This window comes from Vanessa cardui, chromosome 4 (genome assembly GCF_905220365.1).
Source record: "Vanessa cardui chromosome 4, ilVanCard2.1, whole genome shotgun sequence".
NCBI lineage: Eukaryota > Metazoa > Arthropoda > Insecta > Lepidoptera > Nymphalidae > Vanessa > Vanessa cardui.
This window is the reverse complement of record NC_061126.1, coordinates 1,270,170-1,287,762: the sequence shown is the minus strand read 5'-3', so window position 1 is coordinate 1,287,762 and position 17,593 is coordinate 1,270,170. Positions and strand designations below refer to the sequence as shown.

The window sequence follows — 17,593 nt, the reverse complement described above, 5'->3', positions numbered from 1 at the left end:
TAAGAAGGTCTAGTTTGAATTTTATTAATAAATCAATTTATTCACAGCTGAGATACATCCGCTTCGTTATGGTTCTCTAAGGCTTTGGAAGGGATTTTTGATTTCCCCAGAGCTTCAGCTTGTACTACGGTATCTGGTAACAAGTCATCTGACACGTCGGGTACTAGGAATGTAGTAAGACCAGCTAAGAAGGAGACGGTACCAAAAACTAGAGCTGGCAGACCAGACCAGTAGGTTATCTGAAAAAGAAAATTATGAATTAATGACAATCAGCATAATATTGGGATGATCCGTTTGTTGTAAACGTTAATTGTGACGATTCTTGACATATATAACATTGCTAAGATCTTTATAACTCTGTTTTCAACGCACTCCGAATCCAAACTCAAGATTGGCTTGTTAAATGACTTCTTATTATATACACAATATTATTTTGACTATATATTTTATAGGCATAAAGTTATTTTTTTCAATTTTATTTTTCATAAATCGAACCCAACTGATCTTTTCAATTTTATATTAATAAAATTTGACATGTTTTCCATAGTTCACACATATAGAATTACTAGGAGTATGAAACTCTGGTTAATTTTACTACAAAATCTCGTTTTACGATTATATGTGTTTGTGTACCGAGTAGGTGAAGGTGTTTATCACGTGTGACAAGCTTAATAAAAACTTTTTTAATAACTAGCGACCCACCCCGGCTTTGCACTTCGGTTACAAAGCTGATACTAAAAATACTCCAGAATTTTATTGTTTTATTATATACAAAAACCTTCCTCTCGAATCACTCTATCTATTAAATAAAACCGCATCAAAATCCGTTTCGTAATTTTAAAGATCTAAGCATATACATTGAAAGACAGCGGTAAGCAACTTTGTTTTTTAGTACGTAATTTAAAAATTACTAGGTACTTTTAATTTGAATGAATTATTTATTTTCGTGCTACGTTTCTAACAACAGAACATAGCAAGGAGCATTCTACAATATATAATCGAGCTTGTTTTTCCTCGTTCCGATGACATGTTTTGGTTTGGTTTTGATAACATTAAATAAATTAGTTTATATCTATAAAATTTTGCAATATCATTATACACGAGCTCGTCAGTATAATTTTATATGTGACAATTTATATGTTTTGTATGTAATAACAACTAATGTCTCCTCATTTATATGTATAGATTTGAAAAAGAAACTACTACTTACACGTAGACAGAAACGTTATTTTTCTTCAGACTTAAATAATGTAACTTACTGTGTAAAAATATCGATATAAGCGAATCTATTAAAATAATAATTAAAATAAAGCTTTAAAAAATTGTATTTAATTTTCGCTTCAATTAATTGAGGAAAGTTCATATGAAATAAAAATATTCCATCGCAAACGTACTCCGTAAATATAAATAACATTGCAAATATTTCAATGATTGAAATAAATTAAAAAATAAATATAAAATGTATTTCCAAGTATTACGTATAAAAAAATTACCAGGAGTGGAGTCTGGGGCGCGATGATGGATCCGATGCGGCCAAGGGAGGAGCACAAAGCGTGCATCGAATTTCGGGTGTACGTCGGAAACAGCTCCGACGTGTACATGTAGGTTATGGCGAAAAAGAAAGAACTCATCAGCTTGCCCGCCATGAAAAATGAAATTGATATCCATGGCAAATCTAGAAGAGAAAATTGTATACAGCTTACTTTTGGAACTTTGGCTATATTTTGGGATCATCTTGAAGTACAATCACATTCACTATTTAAAAAAAAAAAGAAAAAGGGATCGATTAAGGATAGATTAGATAATTAGATACACGTGCCTACAATGCCTCTAAGTTAAAAGGACTACTTTAGCCAATTGTATCTTCAAATGAACGTATACTATCAACTGTATTGAATTTATAAGCAATTTTCATTATAGTTTAGGAGTTAATTTCTTTCTCACCTTCTGGTATAAATGGCAGTGTTAAGCATAAAACTGCACCAGCGAAGAACGAAAACATTAATGGCAATTTTCTTTTAAAATGAATCAATACGTAAGTAACGATTATATTTCCTGGAATTTCCACTGACGCTACAAGAGCGAAATTTAAGTATTTATCTCCCTGTAAAGATACGGAATTAATGATCATTCCATAGTTTACAAATGTAGATGCTGTCCACCAAACTAGGCATACGAAAAATCTTCTCCTTAATTTCGTAGATTTGAACGTATCTTTCAACAATTCTTTGTAAGGGACATCTGGACTGACTTCACTCGATAACTTTTCTAGAACATCCTTTTCTATAACAATATCGTTTTTCTTAGCTGCCTTTTCGAGAATAGCTACAGCCTTATCTTTTCGTCCTTTAGTCAGAAGCCACCTTGGACTTTCATCGAGCAGATATATGTAGGTAAAAAATAGGAATGTTGGTAAATATATTGCTCTTAAGAACCATCTCCAGTCTGGTGTTAACCAGGCAAATAGGGATAGGGCCATACCCCCAAAGCAATATCCAAAACCACACATCATGTAAAACACCAGTCTCTTCTTAGTGGAAACTATTTCAATCGCTGGAAAAGAGGGAATATGGTGAAAAAAAACTCTTAAATAACATGTAAGTAGTATTCTACTATAATATTGTAAGTGCTAAGCATATATAGCTAAGTAAACGAACTAGCATAGAACCCAAACTACCATCACACATTAATTGTTTGAAGGATGAGTAAATGGATTCAATTAAAATGAGATAAGATTACATTCCATAGTTTTAAGTGCCAATTTTAACGGACAAATGTGACCTTTAAGATTTACTGAAATATTTGAAAAAAAAATGACATGCAAAACGTAACTAATAAAAACAAAACTTTTAGGTGTCCATTATTCATCCTTTCATTCCGTTTCAGATCAATAGCTTTCCGTAATTGGAAAGCAAGGTAAGCTATTGATCTGGCATCTGAACTCTTACCATTTGGATCGGTTTTGCCATTCCATCAGATTACTAGAATAAGGCAATAGAGAGTACCCGTAATAACCGTTTCACTTATTCAAATTAGCATTAAAAAATATAGCGCTTAATGGAAGCTAATAGATTAACTCACTTAGTACATACATTGGAGAACAACAATCTCCTAAGGCTGCTTCCAGAAATTCCATAGCAATATAGAACCAGTACCACGGCGAGAAACTCCTTACAATACCGAAAAATCCACCCAAGATACCTGTTATAATCACAGCGGTTTTTCTCCCAAGTCTAGAAAAATATAAACTTATTACCATACATAAACTACAGGATTTTTCATCTAACAAGAAAACAAGTGAAAAAATAAATAAGAAACCGTTCAGAAATTCCGTCCAAGTTTAATGGAATCTTTATCATCAGAAAATATTATTATTAAGATATTATTCCTACTACATTACAACAACAAGTACGCTTTGAAAATTTTGGAAATCTCCAAAGTAGCAGATTGCTAGGTTTCCAGGGAAAGTAATTGATTATAATAAGTTAAAAATTCTAGGGAAATAGTATTATTATTATTAAGAGGGATGTGCCAGTTTGTTTTATTAAAACTATCCGATCGATATGAAAATTTCATTTTGTGATAAATTCTAATCTAACAGTAAATGCCTCACGACTAACCTTTTCTTATGAGAAAAATATTAAGAGCTAATTCCACCCATTTGACCCATGTTGGTAGTTTTCATGAGGTTTTATTAAGGGTTTTTTTGTCTTTTAGATCTGAGCGTGGTCAAAAATAAATACAAATTTATTTTGAATAACTTATTTGCGGTAGGGTTTAATGCTGATGAGTCGCGCTGGGCGTATGCAACTCATCAGATGTTCTACCGTCAAATAGCAATATTGTTGTTTTCTGGTTTGAAGACTGAATGACTCAGTCTAACATTGGACACGAGGGACTTAACATCTTATACCCTCAGTTTGATGGTGATTCCTTACAGTACCAATATATATAGACAGTGGTAGTCATTTACAATCAGTCGGCATATTTTAACATATATTATTAAAACAGAAACCATAACATTGCAATGATACCATAACATGGCTTTTGATAATACCAAATTATTTCATTTGAAATGTGATGACATCATCAGGCATCAATTTTGTCAAATATAAAAATATATTTACTAGAATATTATGACGTAACATAAGACAATGAGGAAATTTCATATCAATCACACGTTTTAATAGTATGTGTATTCGTGGCTAATAGCCGCACAATGTACAACAAAACATATATATGTTAACATGTAATATTTCACGGCTTTTGGAATGAATGTCACATGAAATTATAATCTTTTTATTCGTTAATGTCTTCGATTTAATAATGAACAATAACTGTGCCTTATCCATGAGATACGTTATCTTAATAATTGACTTATCTGTAGACAATTGCCACAAATCTAAAATAATCTTTTTGTATTTATTTGTATTACACTTTTATCAATATCACCAATAAAATATATTTTTGTATTGTATGGGTAGGCGAAGAAAAATGTGTGACCTAATGTTAAGTATTCACTACCATAGATATAGGCTATGGAACCTAGTGCCTGTAGTTGTGCTGACTCATTCACTCTTTCGCCGGTTCTTCTCAGATTTGAGGTGTTATGTTCCGAACCGGTGGTAGAATTTCGACAGTCAATAAGAAAGTGTAAACATTTCCATTTTGAATAAAGGTTTTTGACTGTGACTTTTACTTTGACTTTGACTGAGACGACAAAACAAACACAACAATATAAGATATTGTTTTTTGGTAGTGGAATATCTGATTAGTGGGTTATATCTACCCAGAGGGACTGCTGAACCACCAAGCGACCATTTACAATAAAAATTTGGAGGTCTTTAAAAACCCACATCATATCTAACTCGAAATTTTGTAAACCGACTTTCGGTGATAAGCGATTTTAATTCTTATGTTCTTTAAATGTTATAACTACCACTGTCTAAAGAAAATCTACCAATTATCTATATCAATATTATAACTAAGTAACTCTATCTGTACCTCTTTAAGACACTGCTTTTAAGCTACTTTTTGCCTCACACGTGATACTCATAAAACGCGATCGCAGCCGCGAGCGAAAACTAGTATAACATATTTCACAAAATAGGCTTATTAATCTTTTTTTACGATTTAGCTAGAAAAAATATATGTTATCAATAAATTGTATAATATTGACAGAAACGTCGGCGATAGTAGAATACGTTTTTTAGTGAATCATTGTCATTATTTTTTGCATGTTCAGAATGACAGTGCGAAAGAGGCCACATTTAAACTAACCGAACTGTCATCTTGCAGTCTTTTTTAGGCGAGCCGAGATGACCCAGTGGTTAGAACGAGTGCATCTTAACCGATGATTTCGGGTTGAAACCCAGGCAAACACCACTGTATGTATGTGCTTAATTTGTGTTCGCGAGGAAACCTACATGTGTCTAATTTTATCGAAATTCTGCCACTTGTGCATTCCGACAACCCGCATTGGAACGGCGTGGTGGAATATGTTCCAAACCGTCTCCTTAATAGCAGAGGAGGTCTTAGCCCAGCAGTGGGAAATTTACAGGCTATTTACTTTACTTCACCTCTTTAGTCCTTTTTAGTATAGATCAACTATTCTAATTTAAATTTCATTGAGGTGTTATCTCATTCTGTTGATTAACAATGTAATGCTAAAGATGCACAGGCATATTAAACTGTAGCAGCAATACGTCTTATCTTAACACGTTATTTTTACGGGTTCCACTAAGTTATTTCCAAATAAAAACTATAAAATCACGTTTCGAACATAACATAAAACATTAATGAGCTATGAAATGAAAATTACAGTTGCGAAGTTGCAAACGTTATATAACAATGTTGTTTGTCATATATAAACAGTAAGTAATATGTCACGCAAATATATATTTACCTGTAAGTTTTTAACCATATGAAGCCGTACTAATTCAATATTTTTTGGGTTGGCAAGTTGATCAAAGGTCATCAAGCAATGATAATTCTATGCCATTATTTCTTTGTAATACTTTATATTCTTTATTCTGATTACATCTTGTAGATATAATAAGAGGTCATTAATGGGCTTAAGCTATGACGGTGTTTGTGTAAAAAGTTTTTCATCACAGCTGTCTTCAGTCAATATAATGCAATCAATTTGACAATTTTCTTATCTATCTATTACATTATCTAGTTTCGTAAAATATTTAATCGAGATTTTAGGAAGTTGACAACTGTCTTTTGTACATATGTCATATTCAAATGCTTAATTGAAAAAAAATACTTGCATATATGCACGATATTGGAATTAAATTTATAACTTTCTTGAAACAAAATTACCTTCTTTTTCTTTTATAGATCTAATTTTGCAATTAGAATTTTTTATAAAAAGACTTTTTATTTTTATTTTTGTTATGTTAAGATAAACGTACTTATTCGTTACTTTACGTATTCCACATACGGAGATTTTTCCTTTTTAAGTCATATGATGCTCTAGAAAATCATTTATTTTTAATATTGTAAAGTAAAATAACGTTGTTAAAACAGAAACGTAGTAAACGGACCATAAAGGACGTAAAAGACTTTTGAATGTCAATTCAAAATTTTACACCTAACGACTTCCAATTAGTATGAGCACAAGTGTTTTTTCGACTTATAAAAAAAATCACAAACATTAAAGACGAATCCACGAGAAATCCTAAGAAAGACCGCCATTAAATAAATTACATTACATAAGGTTGAGCAGAATTTTACAGAACGGATTGCTTTCATTAAATTTAAGAAAAAAGTTTTTTTCTTAGAATTTCGTATATGTATATATGTGAACACAACAGTATAACAAATGAGGTTGTATATATTAATTGATGATATTTACCTATCCGACATGGGTCCAACGAGAAGGAGACCGCACATATACCCAAAACTGTGCACCGTTCCAACTAACGTTCTCTTCCATTCTTGACAAGCTAGCTGAAACTGTTACAAACATTAGTAGCGAATTTATCAATAAAGAACAACATCATATCAATGCTCTTATTTATTAACCAACTATAAAAATAAGTCGGTATATGATGCAATTGTTTTTAAGACCATAGATGTTTTAACTCTCAATATTATTCTTAAATACCATTAGCATAATATAAAGTCTGGTCATCTGCAATTTACTTTAAATTAAGAAGCTTATAAGATCGACTACAAATTTTTCATATATTCCATACCCAAGGATAAGTCAGCCTACACACACTACTTCATACACACAAGGAACACAAAACCTTAGTTCTCATGGTTGGTGGAACATTGACCATGTAGGTAAGTTAAAATGCATTACTAAGTCTATGAATCATGATCCTACTTACCATCAGATGCCTCATTAACTCATTCGTCATTCAATTATATAAAAAGAATATATCTGTGTGCGTGTAACACTAGGTCAAGTGTGTTTAAACATATTTAAGCGTGTGTGTATTGTTTACAATTCAATTTATAAAACATGTGTTTTATAAATTGTGATATATTTTAATAATTATCATTTTATTGAATACGTTATACGTCGAGACAAACAAGTTCACGCTGATTAGTTATGAATACACCATTCTTTAACCTTCAATGCAAGGAAAACTAGAGTTATTGGTATATTACGTATGGCGCCTGAGAGATCGAAACATCTACCAATCATAAATGTAATTTTTATTTAAGTCATGCCAAAAAATTCGTATACTAGTTTTTCATTATTAAATATGCATTACACAGTTTCTAAACTTTTGTTGCCAGCTAATTTGTAACTCGAGACATAGGTAAATAATTTTCCTAAAGAAATTCGTGATAATATTAGTTTTATTCTTCTGATAAGAGATAACAGGCGATTGAAACATCAGTTTTAAAGCATATACAATTCATCGGTTTTTTTTCTAAATATCAGATTGGTCCGAACTGCTTCTAAATTAAGTTACCAGATTTGACCCACAGATGCTAAGAGGTGACACTATATAAAACGTATTCAATTGATAAGTCAGTATCGATTGATGTAAGTAATAATATTTAAAGAACTCTGATCTCTTTCTGTCATCAGGGATACAACTAAAATGAAGGAGATAGGCTACTTTTTTGCTTAAGTCACTAAAAAGTAGTAATGTATTGTAATCCTATAAATTATCTTAAATAAAATGTTTATAAATAATAATTAAGGATTGTGTAGCTTCTAGCTATTGAGTTATATTTAATCACAAAATTAGATAAATGTAATGGATACTTTTGGGTTTGACATTTTTATAAATAAAAGTAGAAAAATAATATTATTGAATTTGACATGGGATTTGTTAATCTGCGTTGAAAAAAGGGAGATGATTGTAATAAAAACTGAAAAATATAAAAATCGTAAACTATATCAAATGTTGTTAATTATTTGATGTACCCATTTACTTGAAGCTGGGTCGTCAATAGATAAATTAAATAGTTCACGTAATGCATTTTCATCAAACTTATAATGGCTGAATAAGTGGCTTGTATAGAAAAGATACGTTTCCCCATAATAACGAATGTTTCATCATACCGGAAATAATAAAGAATACAAATATAGATGACAATTAAAGAGGTCACACATACAATTAAATTATACAATAATTTATAAATATATTTATAGTTAACTACGAACAAACAGTTAGTCAGTTTTAGTAATGTACAAATACAATTTAAGTACTGAACAGAAACTTTATTTGGGGTTGGCGCAAGTCTTCATATTTCTCTGTCAGACGTCATCTCACAACAACAACAACAACAATCAACAACAGCCTGTAAATTACCACTGCTGGGCTAAAGGCCTCCTCTCCCTTTGAGGAGTTTTGGAAGGTTTGGAACATATTCCACCACGATGTTCCAATGCGGGTTGGTGGAATACACATGTGGCAGACTTTCTATGAAATTTGTCACATGCAGGTTTCTTCAGGATGTTTTCCTTCACTGCTGAGCACGAGATAAATTATAAAGACAAATTAAGCACTTGAATCAGCGGTGCTTGCCTGGGTTTGTTTGGGTTTTCTAACCATATCGATGTTCGCACAATCCATCCATCGCTTCTTGGGTCGCCCTCTACCTCTATATCCATCTACATCCATGCTCAAAGCCTTCTTCACAATGTTTTCCTCATTCCTCCGCAATACATGCCATGGCGAGTTTTAAACAAAGATTAAAAAAAAATGTATTAGTCGTATAGGTACTGGATGTCAATTTATGAAAAATTATTAAGAATCTGTAAATAGTTTTCGGTTTATAATGATAATTGTCCAAATCGATTACACGATACACATTATAATACTAATTATGCATGAGTACAGAAAAATAAACAAAATTGACCGATTCTCTGTTTACTTCATACTAATTGCAAATTGATTACGAGTTGCTAGAAATACGCAAACAGCGTACTTTAAAACTATATAATAAATATAACGATAATAAATACTTTTGACGACATCCGTGGTCGAGTGGTGTGTACACCGGTTTTCATGGGTACCCCACTCCGAGGTCCCGGGTTCGATTCCCGACCAAGTCGATGTAGATTATCATTAATTTTCTATGTTATCTTGGATCTGGGTGTTTGTGGTACCGTCGGTACTTCTGATTTTCCATAACACAAGTGCTTTGGCTACTTACATTGGGGTCTAAGTAATCTATGTAATGTTACTAAATACAAACAACTATATAAGGCCATGACCTCAAAATATATATTCGATATTTTTTATCATTAAATACTTCTCGGTTCTATGAATAATCATTTTTATCAGTTTACACTTCTGATAGACAATAACTTTAGCTTTTCTTTAATTGTAAACGTCATCGCTTCATGTCCGGACTTGTAACCTTACAAAATAATCTTTACGGAAGTCGAAAAATGAATTATGATCATCTAGGCTTCAAAGGACTGCTCCAACGATGAGTTTTTGAGCGTACCGTTCTTGTGAGAGTAAGATATAGTCGCATCTGAACTCCAAAGAGCACGCAGGATATAAATCTTAGTTTTAAGTAATTTCTTCTACGATAATTTGCGATTCATTCATCGTCGCTAAAGCGATTGAAAAACGTAAAACAGATGATCAACGGTACAATTCTGATCAATTAGTTTTCATCCAGAAAATAAGTGAAATAAAGTCGAATGTTAAAACATTTTTATAATTTAAAATTAAATAGTAATTATTTTACAATTCGAATTTATCAATGACTCGATTTGAAATTCGAATTTTGAACCGGCATGAAAACTAACCCAAACCTTTATCACTCAAATTATATCTATTAATAATCATATATTATTAATTATTAATTAAATTATTAATTCTTATGTTAATATATATATATACTTAATAATATTTACTTAAAAATGCTATTTTCTTCTTTCTTTCTGTAAAATCAATAAAGAAGAAAAAGAGAAAGCAGTATTTAACTGAACACCTGATGAGCTGCTATGATACGTAATTAATAAATTGATTTCATTGTACTATTAATTCGCATTTGCAAAATAAGAAACGCCATACACTATACCTGAGAAGTTGGTTATATTATTATTGTATTTTATTTTTAAATATGCTAATAATAACTTACGTATGCTACAAAGCTGTCTGGATCATCGTATATCCACTCCGAACAGACTTGCGTCGAATTAGCAGAGCAGTAGTCTAAATTATCCAAATCGTCTTTACATCTGCAACAAAATATAATAATTAAATTGCTTACTTATTGTTGACATAATATATAAGAACACAACCTTATTTGTTTACTAGCTGTGCCCTTTCGTCCGCTTGGTTGTGGGTATGGAAATGGATATTATAATTGGGCTTAATATCTTTTGAATGGAATGTCCGATTTGAGTAATTCATAAAGTAAATAGTAGGTGTTAAAACAGACTTGAATATGAAATTATTTATATGATTATTTATATTAAATTATTTATACGGTAAGGATGAATATATTATTGTGGCATTTTATTTTTAATTTGATTTGATTGATTTAATAATACGATTCTTAAAATTGTCATAACTTTTTTATTTAAGAAACGATTGAAACAAAACAAAGACTAAATGTTAATTCCAGCAAATCGTAACGCAATAGTGAAAACCGCATTCAATTAGGTTAAGCCGTTTTTGAGATCAGGGCGAACAAACTGTACGTTTGAAAAACAGACAAAAATTCCAAAAAACATTGTTTTGGGTTCTTTTGCGTACATAAAGTTCTCCTAATAAAGTTTTTCTTATTTTTCTTCCATGTACAGGTTAGACGTTTTACAGTTTTATTATATGCTTGTAACCTTTATGTTAAAAATATACGTTCGTTGCATTTTTCAAATTAATCGTTTATTTATTTACACCAAAATATCAACACTTATTAAAAATATATAAAAAAATATTTGTCAATAGATTCGGTCCTCATTGCATTAATTTAAGGTCACAAATAACAAGTGGTTCAAATAAGAGCAACACTAATCGTATTCAAGGCACAAGGCTTTTCACGTGCTTACATTGTACTCGAATTACATCACCCAAAATATATTACGTGTATCGACTATAGATATGCCATCATTAGTAGAGTTGTAAAAATCAAAAAAAAAAATCAAAATATACTCTATCCAAGTAGGCTTTCACAAGCACTTTCGAATCGTTATTTAACAAAATATATTCAGTGAGTCTCATAAACAAGACATTCGTAGATAATGTCGAAATATCGAACTCCACCGAACAAAAATAAAAAACATGGTACATCTCCCGAAATTAATAACTTTAGTAATAAAAATAACCATGTTAATTTAAAATCTTATATATTCAGTGAAGCTGCCACCGGTTAAAATGTAGATTTTCCCGAATCGGTAATAAACACAATACTTATTCTTTTTCAACGTCAAATACCCTCCAAGCCTTATCATATCAATTTTCATATTTATAAATTATATTCTTATATTGTAATTACAATTGCTTATGTTTTGGACGAATCTTATATTAAATCTTCAGTCAGTGTTTGACACGTTATTTCTTTATAGATCGTTTTCAGCCCTAGGGGTTGTAACATTATCAGCAGCAAGGGAGCGAAAGTCGAGCATTGAGCCCTAGGAAAGGGGGAAAATGAAGATCATCTTAATGATGTATCACGAGATCGCTGTTCGGATTAGCGCATTATCAGGACGGAGTAATCTTGAAGAAGTACATTCATCGATAAATTAAAAGCAACACTTCAAATCTTACTTATACTCGAGGTTTTTTAATAAATAGTTATGGCACTTTCACATTGTAACTGTTTTTATTACCTTGAACTACGTGTCGGGATTGCACCTATTGTATATATATAATTGCATCTATACTAATATTATATATGTGTAAGTAACTCTGCATGTTTATCTGTCGCTCTTCCACTGCCGAATCGCAAAACCGAATTTAATGAAATTTGGTATGAAGCAAATTTTAACTTCGGCGACCTCCGTGGTCGAGTGGTGTGAACGCCGGTTTTTATAGGTACACCACTCAGAGGTCCCGGGTTCGATTCCCGGCCGAGTCAATGTAGATTATGATTAGTTTTCTATGTTGTCTTAGGTCTGGGTGTTCGTGGTACCTTCGTTACTTCTGATTTTCCATAACACGAGTGCTTTAGCTACTTACATTGGGATCAGAGTAATGTATGTGATGTTGTCTCATATTTATATTTATATAACTCCAAGGAAAAACATAATCTTCTTTATTCCTTACAACATAGACGCGGGTGGCAACTAGTGTAAAAAAACTATCTGATAGTTGTAGTCAAAATATGATTAATGGACTTAATCTCAGGACATTTAAAAAACTACATTTCATTACAATAAAATCGTAATTAAAAAATGAAGTTGCTAAACGAATTACAAAAATGTATCATATGATATGCTATATTCATATGATGGAAAATATTTGATAACAACTTGTCCAAAACAAACGGTACCTTATAAACCGCATGCGTATACTTAACAGCGATAAACTTACATTATAATTATACATCAACGAGCGTCCCAATTTCGTATGGATAAAAAAGAAAACATGATCGTAGCGCCACCTACTGGGTATAATCTAAGCAAACACAATAAATTTCATCAAAACCGGTCTGATCGTTTGGAAGAGTTGAGTACATCATCATCATTGCATAGTATAAAGCATGTCGCTTACCGCTGTCTGTACAACATACTTAGATCTTTAAAATAACGCAACGGATTTTGATGCAGTATTTTTAATAGATAGAGTGATTTGAGAGGAAGGTTTTTTGTATATACAAACAATAATAATATATTTTATTTGAAAGGTTGTGCTTCCCATGTGGTCCCATTAGAGAGACACCGGCTCCAAATATAACAACTATAACTAAGTTATATAATCGTAAATCGACTTTAAAGTAGTCTAAAATTTTTATTTCATTTTACTTAGGAGGTCTCTAAAAATATGTTGAATACGCAATTATTTTTATTATTTGTAATGCATATTCATTTGTTTTAAAATAGTGTTTTGTTTGAAGTCGGTTTTCCTTTTTGTTAATTTTTTTTTATAATGTGACGTAAATAAACACATAATTGCGCTTACATTGTAAACCCTACGAGATAGATCAAAATAACAGTAATGTACACACGATAAAGCTCACATCAAAGAGTATATTTTGTATCAGTATTGCACCCGTGCGAAGCCAGGGCGGGTCTCTAGTGTACAGACATCGTATAATCGATGACCTCTGGCATCATCAATTTAATCACGTTGCATTCTTATTGCGTATAAAAAAAAATAACTGTCATCGTATTCGAAAATCGAAATCCGTGTCGGCAACGTTTGACAGCTGTTTTCGTAACGGACTTTTGAATTTCAATTGGTGATAATTTCTCGAAGCATATTATAGCGACGATATATACGAGTACAGTACAAACCGTATTCGATTACACTCGCTTTAATCTCTTGTACCACGTGAATTGTCTATTGCAAGGAATTTCATGTTTATATTTGGTGGTAGGGCTTTATGCAAGCCTGTGTGGCTAGGTACCACCCACTCATCAGTTATTCTACCGCCAAACAATAGTACTCAGTATTGTTGTGTTCCGGTTTGAAGGGTGAGTGAGCCAGTGTAACTACAAGCACAAGGGTCATAACTTAGTTCCCAAGGTTGATGGCACATTGACGATGTAAGGTATAGTTAATATTTCTTACAGCTTCATTATCTATGGTGACAACTTACCATCAGGTAGCCCATATGCTCGTCCGCCAACCTATACCATAAATATATATATATATTTATATTAGAATGGATATACTAGAAGCTTGATAAACGTCGACACGCAATATCCAAAACAAGTCGATTGATCAACCAATTTAAAGAAAGAAAGTTTCCATTGCCACACACTATAGAACGAGTAATGGTAATTTTATTTTCACATGTAACGTTAGATGATGAACAAGTTCGTTGAGTCGAAATGCAACAGTTTTAAGCTGGTCGACTTACTTCATAAATTGGGCAAAATCAATAAACAATTACAGAAAAACAATATAAGAAAATATATTTTTAAGTGAAATTAAAAGTAAAATTATCCTACTAATATTATAAATGAGAAAGTTTGTGAGTATGGATGTATGTTTGTTATTCTATTACTGAACGGATTTGGATGAAATTTTACTGTGATATAGGTAATATATACATTATAATGATTTTAAACAACTTAATTTTTTTAAACATAACAATACATATCAATAAATATAAATCAATTTTGCGCTACACACACTGTAATTTAAATTAATATTTTCGTAGATATTACAGATTTAAAATGTACATAGCGGTTTGTATTGTCTAACGACAAAAATATGTGAACGTTGTAAGACATTCTGTAGTATATTAAGTACCAGCATTGCACCCGTGCGACGCCGGGTTAGGTCGCTAGTCTTTCATAGTAACAAAAAAAAACAAAGTGATGAATTGATTCCTACAAAATTAGACGTATCAGCCAGTATCATTTTTTTTATTTTTTTTTAGAATGACACGCAACGGTGAGACTGTAGATAGATGTTACGATAGTAACACTGAAGAAAAAAGTTGCCCGTCTTCTTTATTACTGATAAATAAAATATTTAAATGTGACATCACACAATTTACAACATTTAAGCGATAAGGGATTATCATTATGTCAGAGCCAAACATTATTCATCACATCTTTGAAAATGTGGGGCCGATTGACTTGGAATTTAACTAAGTCGGATTGACTTTTGCGACGTTGACATACATTGAAAAAAGGATTTTTGGGAATTTTAACGCTTAGCGGAAAATTTATAAGGCATACCTTTGTTTGTTTACGAAGTTAGTTATTCAATTAAATTAATAGTTATGAGATAATTAATTATTGGTTAGCAATAATTATTTATTATCGTCAATTATTCCAATCGTCGGTTTTATAAAGATATGTCTAAGATGTGTTAATAATTGATGGTAGTCTGTAGCTGCAATATTTTCGCTACTAATTATTTATCACGATAATGTTTTGTGGAAGATTTAATTTGGACATATTATATTTTATTTTATTTTTCATAAACGACAATGTTTTGTAATGTAATTTTAAATAAGGGACAAAAGGCTGAAAAAAAAATTTTAAGAGAATTTTCGCGTTTCATTGCGATATTATAGTAAAGTTTAAATTTGGAAAATATCTATTCCAAATTTAAACAGTTCCAAATTTAAACAGATATTAAAAAGAGATCTGAAGATTTAATCGGGATGAAAGATTGACACTTAAAAATTTAAGTGCCTGCGACTCAATTCACATGCATGTGTTAATTAAGAAATGTTGATATAAATAGATAATAAATACCTGTAATTAACTTCCTCAGCAACGAAGACAAAATTCGCGCTGTACAGAGCATTTGTTACAAACGCGAAAAATGTTAAAATCATCATTTGTAAATGATAACTTTGAAATATTCCAAATTTTGCGAGAATATCATCCAAATCCATTTTCTTTTCACTGATAACTTTTTGCGCACACATTCTTATTATACTTTACAATGGTCCTATAAAATATTACTCTATATTCAATATACAACTTTACTCAACTCAGTAACTTCATTGTATATAAGGATCACTTATATTTATTTGCTTTAGTAATAAGCGTAGTGAATTCCGTTTTAAAGATAAACACGTCTGTGTCGCTTAATCGGCGATGAATAAACTCAGATGAAAATTTATTTCAATGCTATCTATGAAGGTTACGGACTAGAGGCATGGTTTTATAGCGATTGAGAGTTCTATTGTGGGAAACTAATCGAAGTATAACCTCTTTTTTATTTAGTTGCATTGCATGTTTTTGATACAGTCTTTAATTAGATACATATCTAACTGTGTCATGTGCCAGTTAGTAATGAGCCAAGCCATCTCTTAGCCACTAATGTGTACTTAAAAGTCTAAAAACATTTTTAACCTTTTTTAAGTTTGTATTTATGATAAATAGTATCACAAAGGCTGTTCTATAATGATGAGTGAAAATGCAGACTTTTTTTCTAGAAAATGTTTATCAAATTTAGTAATAACTATTTCAGTTAACTGCTAATGCTTGTGTCACAAATATGTTTTTTTTTTTTATTAAGATAAAATATATTACGAATCGGGTAAATTAAAAAAAGAAATATATTCAAAAATAAAGAATGCTGTCCAAAATTTCTCTCCGGTTTTTCGTAGGTTATATTAGGTCATTTTCTTTTCCGAACCGGTTGAAGTGTTTAATTTGACAGTCAATAAGTAAGTGTAATATTGAATTAAGGAATTTGATTAGAAGACTAAGTCTTAAATTGTTGTTTAATAAAGAAGGAATATAATATCCGAATTACTGTGTAAATGTGCAAATGTGGATAGCTCATTTAATTGATTGGTTCCAAATTAAAAATCATAAATTTATCGCTGGTTTTGAGTATTTAAGGCTAAAGATACAGCATGAGCTTAGGCTTCCTCCCAGTTTGGGGAGCAGGTTAGAAACAAAAAAGAAGTTATTTCAAAGTAACTATTAATTAACCTACTCAATTAGTATAGTAAATATGGGTATATTTTAACTACGTAAAGATTTTATAAAAAAATAATAATTGATTGATAAAGTAAATAATTTGATGCAAGGATTAAGTTTAAGGCGTTTGTAAATAACGTTATCGAACATCAAAGAAATAAATGCACTTAGTTACAGTCGTGCAAGATATCTCTTTGTTCATACACATTTTATTTGATTAAATCAAGCGTTATCTGTCACTTCGTATCTACTAATCTTTGTTTCTTTTTGATATTCCTTTTCTACACAAAAAGGATTTAAGGCTGCAGTGTGTTGCATTTTAAAATTATAGATAGGTATAGGCACAGTATCATGCTAAGAGCCTAATTGGCAAAGTGGTTAGAACACGTGCATCTCAAACGATAATTGCGGTTTCAAATCCGGACAAGCACCACCGAAAACATCGAGAGGAAACCTGCACGAGTATAGTGGTGGAATGAAATTGAAATATGTGTGTATAATATGAAAAATGAAGTGAAATATGTTCCAAAACTTTCTCCTCAAAGAGAGAGACGGCCTAAGCCCAGCAGTAGGAAATTTACAGATCCGGTAGCG

General features: G+C 31.3%; 1 protein-coding gene across 1 annotated transcript; it reads right to left on the bottom strand.

Annotated features, from left to right (window-relative positions):
* Positions 1–16,188, bottom strand: LOC124544370 (organic cation transporter protein-like). Its single transcript, XM_047122889.1, has 7 exons — positions 15,818–16,188; positions 10,576–10,675; positions 6,863–6,963; positions 3,082–3,233; positions 1,945–2,553; positions 1,494–1,675; positions 1–239 (listed from the first exon to the last, which is right to left on the bottom strand). Exons 1-7 carry the CDS (start codon positions 15,991–15,993, stop codon positions 42–44), a joined length of 1,518 nt encoding a protein of 505 aa, XP_046978845.1. The 5' UTR covers positions 15,994–16,188; the 3' UTR covers positions 1–41.
* Positions 16,189–17,593: the final 1,405 nt, after the last annotated feature.